The 7061-nt window shown below is 49.1% G+C and overlaps 1 protein-coding gene across 1 annotated transcript in view; it reads right to left on the bottom strand.

Annotated features, from left to right (window-relative positions):
* CHGA (chromogranin A (parathyroid secretory protein 1)) overlaps positions 1 to 7061 on the bottom strand; it is a 13708-nt gene that overhangs the window by 6026 nt on the left and 621 nt on the right. Inside the window, exons 2-4 of the mRNA XM_009332365.1 lie at positions 6784 to 6830; positions 2652 to 2745; positions 2152 to 2220 (exon numbers count right to left, since the gene is read on the bottom strand). Coding sequence (XP_009330640.1) covers positions 2152 to 2220; positions 2652 to 2745; positions 6784 to 6830 — 210 coding nt within the window. The remainder of the gene's footprint in view (positions 1 to 2151; positions 2221 to 2651; positions 2746 to 6783; positions 6831 to 7061) is intronic.

Here is a 7061-nt window from a genome sequence, read left to right as displayed (position 1 = left end):
CCCTCCTGTGTTAGAGAAAGTAGAAGTAGGAAAATAGTTCTGTGCCCTTTATAATTATATGCATGTTTTCTACAATGGATGAATCTGCCAAAGGGAGCTGCAAGGAGGAGTGAAACTGGAGGATATGTGAATCAACTGCAGTAACAAAGCCACCATCAAAAGCATCATCTGCACAAAGAAAAAGGTCTTTAAACAAACAGAGAAACAAGGTTGCTAGGAAAACTAATATTGATGGAGAGCTAGGGAATAAGAGATGCTGAATTGCAGCACGTTGAGGCCAACAAAAGACTTAAACATCAGAGTATTGAAGGATAAAAACTGCCTCCTTCCAGATGCTGCCCACGTACCTCTGTTGAGGTAAGCACTGAGAGCCCCTGTGCCCTCCTGCCTGATCGTGGGGGCCTCTCTCCCTGGCCACTGCCCTCCCGCCACTCCCCGGGAGGGAGGAGCAGCATTCATTCCCGCTCTGAGGATGGTCCAGGGCCCCAAGGCCCCACACCTTAGCCTCTGGGATTATGGAGCCAGCTCAACAAAAGCAACAGCCTGGAGAAAGCGTTGTCTGAAGGCAGCATGCGCTGGCGGTCAGACCGCAGCTGTCCTGGCAATCAGCACTCCCCAGGCAGCCCCATCCCACGGGAACTGCAAGCCAAGCAAGCCCTGTCTAACCCAGCTCACGCCCTGCTTCTATGCCTTAATCAAAGGCAAGGACCAACACTGCCAGCCCAGTGCTCTCTAGCCCTACATAGGGCAGAGCTGGACGATGTGGGCTCTCCAGCCTGAGCAGAACCAGCTCCAGCCAGCACAGAGGAGACCAAGATAAATACCTTCACTTTTCGCTTGGGCTACATGACTCTCCCATCCCCAGTCACTGTGATTTGTAGATTAGAGCTCATATTACCACAGGACAAAATGGTGCGATGGGCTCAAGCCCCTCCCAAGAGGGGAGCAAGATGCACCTCTGTGAAACAAGTCCCTTCATGTGGACTCCATGCTGTATGGCACAGCCTGTCTCATAGCTGAGCACTCCCCCTCACAACCCTGGTATGCCTGAGCAGCAGCATTCCAGTGCACTGAAGAGGCCCAGGTTTCTTTCTTCTGGATCATCACAGCATCCATGGAGCCTGTCTGGGGTCACTGCCCGGCTGGCCCCTCCACCAGTGGGATTTGAGCAGTGATCAAACTATTGCTCTGGGAGCTGTATGGGGCTCTCTCCTAATCTTGACTTCCTGAATTTTCTCTCTCCCTTCTCTCTGTTGCTTTCTGTGGCTGCCCTGCTCTGAAAGCAGTCTGCTGACACTGTCTCCCAGCCATCCCTGACAGCCGTGCCACACAGGAGCAGGGCACAGGGATGCCCTGGCGAGGGAGGACTGCCAGCTGGGTTACCCCAAGGAAGAGGAGGGAAGGTCAGGAACTGCTCTCCCTGCATCCTGGGGAGAGCCCTGTTGCAGGCTTAACCGGGCCACCTGGACAGAGGGGCCTGCACCGGCTTTGAAGTAGCCTTGCCTGCACAGGGACCTGCACACCAGCTCTGGGGACCTGGGCACCTGTGAATAGCCCTTTTCCCCTTTGCACACCCCTTTCTACAGCTCTGTGCTGCTGCCGCTCCCACATTGACAAGTGGTGAGCTGCACACACCTCTCCAAACCAAAGGAACTTGCATTCAACCTAAGGAAGCCAACAGGAAAATCCCCATTAGGGACTTTCATTGGGGTCTTTTAGGTGCAAGTCCTGCTCAATGCTCAGTGAGGCTTCCCTTCTGCCACACCTGGGTTTAGTGCTAGACTCCACCTGCACAAACAGTGAAGGTTTTCTTGTCTTTCATTCTAGCTTGCGAGCTGGTGGTTATTTGTTGAATTAAATTACAGTATTTCCTTTTAGGGTTCTCCCACCCCAAAATGCCTATACTCTGCATCGCCACCAAGTTACATTGACAGTCATTTAAATCATCAGATGCATACTGGAGTTATTATAAGCAAAATTCCTGTCCCCACTCACCCAGTTTCTACTGGAAGTCCTGGAACTAGATTTCCTAGGGCATATTTATATAATGTCAAATTAATGTAAAATACAAAACCCCCCAAACAACAAAACTGTGCAAGGGGCTACAACAGATGAAACCCCTCTTCCTAAATAACTGTAGTGAAACCGTACCTTGAGCCGCAATTTCCTGAAGTTCCTTCAATAAATTTTGGTGGCGAAGGATAGAAATGATTCGTTCATCTGCAATAGGGGAGACTTGGTACAGAAGGTGGTCAAAGACAACCTCCCTCCACGCCCAGGAAATGAAAAACAACCCCAAATGCCACCTCCCTCTTGGTTTACTCTTTTCTCTCCCTTGACCTGATTTGCTGCCACATCTCTTAACCATGTGGTTCAGATGACAGGAAGGTCCCATGAAAACCGGGCAGCTTCATGTCACCCAGTGCCTCCCCCGGCTGTGGTGCCAGCATGATGCATGGCCTGGGCCAAGCAGTGGCTCTGTCCCTGCTTCTGGGGTCTGGTGCAGCCTGGTAGGGTGATCACAAGGAAGGTGAGTGTGTCAGGGGCCCCTTGTCAGGTGCTAGAGCATGTGTCAGGGCAGAACCAGCCCCTGCTTGTGTCTCTGCCAGATCTGCTCTTGCTGATGCCCAGCGTTAAATCTGAGCCTGTACCTCCTCTGAGTGTTTCTAGGCATTCCTCACTGATCGGCAGGGGGTTTGGCTTCGATAAAGTATCAGAGATGACCTCTACAATGCACTTCATCACCTAGAAAGAGACAAAAATACAAATTAAAGCACTGCTTTATTGTCTTTTTTTCCTAAATCTATTTGTTACCAAGGCTAAAACACAGCAGATGATGGCACAGATCTCTTGCTTTTCTGGTCATGCCAGAACTGAATGTTCGGTTCCTGTTTTACCTAACGCAGGAACAGAAGGTACCTCCCGAAACTGAGAAGTGAGCAAATGACACATGGCAATGGAAAGAGTTTCTTCAACATGATATGCACTTCAGCTGAGGCTCTTACGACTCCAGCCCATCCCAGAGGTTGGGCACATCAGGAGATTAAAGGGGATCTGGATATATATGTAGAGAGCTAAAAATCATCCTCTTTTAAGTCAATATATCTCAACCTACACCTCATAAAAGGGCTCAGTGGGAGGTCATAGAGAGCAACAAGTGGTCAAGCTCTTCAACAGGTGACCGTGAAATCTTGCAAGTGATTCAAGCCCTGAGAAGGGCACTGTAGTTAGACTGCAGCCAGGCATGGAGGGTGACGTGAGGCAAATTGTACTTTTAAACATGGATGAGAAATACTGCTCTCAAGCCCTAGAGAAGGACAAGACACTCTGGAGAAGTGTTTGACCTCATGCTTGAGTGTTCAAGCCATCTATTATAGACAGGAAGAGCTGTTCACAGAGGCAGGTAATTTGAAAGCAAGGAAGTTCCCACACTTTCCTCCAAAGAATTTGCAACTGCCTGAGGCAGCTTCCCAGGCAGGATGAAGGCTGGGCCTGCCCTTTCCAGCAGCCCTTTTCTTTGGTGTAAAATGAGAAGCATTATTTATCTAGTTTGTCGCTTGTACTGAGATTGCAGGCCTAGCTCTTCACCCGTGCAACTGCAGCACCACTAATCCCACAGGGATCACCCAGTGCTGTTTGTGTGGTAGGAGAATGAAAGCCAGAGGTGCAAAGCCAAGGTGGCACCTCTGGCAGGGGTGAAGGCACCCTCACCACACTGAGACACACCACCAGGAGCCCTGCTGTATGGTCATGGTAGACCCAAATTGTCACACAGGAGAGAAAGCAGCATTCATTACAGTCCAGTGCCGGTTAGTAGTGCAGGAATCAGGCTGCTTAGTTCAAAAGGATGATTATTTATAAAGCAGCCCAGAAAGTATGCAGGGCTCACAAGTGCCTGTGGAAAAAAAGAGGCTAAACTGAAAAAAAGGACACAAGTAAGCCTTGAGGGCAAAAAATTCACTCACTCAACCTCTTTCTTCTGATGATTTCTGCAGGCAGCCCTAAGAGTCCTGTCCTCCCTTACAAGGTGCCATTCTCAGGAGAGCAAAGCACTTGGGCTGCAGTAGAAATTAAACACAAGTCAGCAATTCCCAGTCATCTACAATGTTGCTCATTCAAGCAATCGGCTATATTCATTGACCAGCCAGAATGGGCAAATTTTCACCCTGTGTAAGGAGAGAATTATGCTTTTGCAGATCACAGCCATAAAATGCTGAACTCTTAACTATTTACACAGTTTGAGGGGGTTGCCTGCTGGATTAAAAATGTTACAGGAAAGATCTAACAAGAAGAAAGCAGGGAAATTTCCTTAGTGTCATTCTCCTGTACCACAAGCAACCCATTAATATTGATTTTAGATTACTTTGAGTCACTTCACTCTACCATTAAATAGAACAAACCCCAGATTCTGATACTTCGCTCCCACGTTTCCCAACCTCTGGAGCCACTTACTGCAGCTGTATTTGATGCAGCTTCAGAAGAAAGGACTTTCTCAGCATGAGAAACAAGAACCTGGTCCAATGAAAGTCTCTATACAAGCATTTTGAAGACTTCTGAGCTGATTTAAGGTCTTTGTCTGGACACAAAGAAACACATCAGTCACCACAGAAATAGTCACCAACTCTGTGGAGGAACTTTGTAACATAATGAAATGAAGAGTGCAGTCATTCCACAACACTCTCCTTGACTTTTTGTAAAAGCAAGTCTTGCAGAGTGAGACTTCACAAGGTCATGAAATAACAGCCTGCATCAGGAAATGAAGGAGACCCTTTCCAAATGAATGTAATTAATCCAGTGCAGAAACTCAGACTGGAATTTTGCCATAGCTATCCTTTAACTGTGAGCATGTAACTAGATCCTTAAGAGCTGCTCATGCTGTCCCTACACAGAAATCTCCAAAGGATCATGTCCTTACAAGGATAGACTTCACCACTTTTGAGCTCGGCTGTGCTCAGGCCCTTCTGAAATGTGTGCTTGTAAGTGGGAAATAGTGTCCTTCAAACACAAGAGTGGGCAAACACCAGAGATATTGTAAATGCTTTGGTCGTGTTCAGCTCCCCATGGAAAGCCCTTGGTGTAAGGCAATTCTGACGAGCTACCCAGGAAAGGACTGCATACCTGTTTCACAGCCCTGAGCCACCCACAAATGGTGGTGGCACAGAAGACGTCTAGAGTAGCATGGTGTGTAGGAAGAGCTGCGGTGCCCACTGCTGTACCCATGTAATGATACCCCTGCCCTGGTCTGTCCTGTGAGACCAGGACTTCCTTCACTGAAATGCTGTGTCTCAGAGGGCGGTGAAGGCAGAAAAGCCCTAATGGCTCCTTCCAGTTGCAGCAAAAATCAAAAGAAAGGTGTGGTCTGATTTTGCTCTCAGCTAGAGCCTGTGTTGGTGCAGTACCCAGGGAGGTACAGGCTTGGGAGAAAATCCTTCCTCAGCGGAAGCATTCCCATGGAGTTGCACCAGCTTCCACAAAAGCTAAATGTGGCTTGCTGGGAAGCGCCATGTTTTACACATACAACGCATTGGGGAATAGATCTCTCAAGGAAAATCGTGGAATTAGTGGATTGTCCCACCAGATGCCCAATGAGCATCCCATTCTGGCTTGGCCAGTTGAAGGGGCAGATGCCTGCCCTGAGTCCCCTTTCTCAGTTAGCAGCACACAGCCTGAAGCAGGCACCCGGTGGCTCACAGCTCATGGCTCAGCCCCAACAAGGGCTAAGCAGGCTAAAGGTCTTAAAGCAACAGCTCTCCAGGTCCAGGCACATCTGACAGGACACAGGAAAGCATATCTCATCGCGCTTGGCCTGTAGGTAACAACAAGCGGAGACACTGTACAATGGAGCCTGTGGGTGAGAGCGACATGAATGTGCCCTCCCCTGCTGCTGCCTGGGGAAAAACATTATGTGGCTAGAAGATTTCAGGAAACAAAGATGTTCAAGAAGAAGGGGAGAGAAGGCTGGCGTTTCCTTTCTGGACATAAATTTCTGTAGAAATCTTAATCTGGGCAGCTAAGAGATCAGATCAACTGAAAGACTATGGGTGTTATAATATCAGGAAGGGGAGGTCTGTCACAGATCAACACAGGCAAACACACCTATCCAAAGGAGCCAAAAGCCCATTGGGAGTGCACACGCTTGCGAAGTGCAGCTATGAACATGAGAGGTATGACACAGAGGTATGCACAGAAGTCTATAAAAGAAGGCTGGAGAGGTCAGCCAAGTCCCACACTGCTTGTAGATATCCAGACAGGCTGAGCAGTAGCTGAGGACAGATTAGCAATCTGAGAGTAGCCAGTTGCCTATTTTTCAGGACCACGCATGTTTAAGTAACACACCACACACATACAAACACAGATGTATACACACCCCCAAACACACACAGTTCCAGCGATGCCCTTTCCTGAATCACATCTCTCCCCACTCTCCCCTGAGTCACCTCCTGTTGGGAGCTTTGAAAAGCTGAAAGTAGGAGGACTGTGGAGGGTTATACCCAGCCTCCACCCCCAGCCTCACCATTCTCCAGACAAGCTTCTTTGGTCCCTCTGGTACATCCTGAGGGACTTCCCTCCTTCCCAGGTGCCCAGAAGTGGATGCATAAAGGGTAAACCCTGGAAGGGAGGGAGTGAGGGCAGATGGATCCTGCTGTAGGGATCTCATGCAAATCCCTGGCACTTCCTACAGGGCATTTCAGCAAGGGCAACCAAAAGCCAGCCAGCTAGGTGGAGGTTAAACATCACAGCTTTCAACTTCACTTGCCCCTTCCACTACAGGCCCATCCTTACCTTAGTGTCCCCTTTATTCATGTCGTTTGTCACAGGAAGGGAGATGGCTGTAAAATGAGGGGAGGGCAAAAAAAGAGAGCTTGTTATTCACCTCCACTGGGAGACAAGCAGAGAAATCCTATCCTGCTAAAGTGGAGTGGAGAAGAGGGGCATCTCGCTCTGGTGGAAGTGGTCCCTGGGTGCAGCAGCTGGATACGTACACTGTGCCTCCCTCAGCCTTCCCCGGGGAGAGGGAAGGGAAGGGAAGGGAAGGGAAGGGAAGGGAAGGGAAGGGAAGG

This window comes from Pygoscelis adeliae, unplaced genomic scaffold (genome assembly GCF_000699105.1).
Source record: "Pygoscelis adeliae isolate BGI_AS28 unplaced genomic scaffold, ASM69910v1 Scaffold429, whole genome shotgun sequence".
Taxonomy (NCBI): domain Eukaryota; kingdom Metazoa; phylum Chordata; class Aves; order Sphenisciformes; family Spheniscidae; genus Pygoscelis; species Pygoscelis adeliae.
This window is presented reverse-complemented; position numbering and strand designations above follow the sequence as displayed.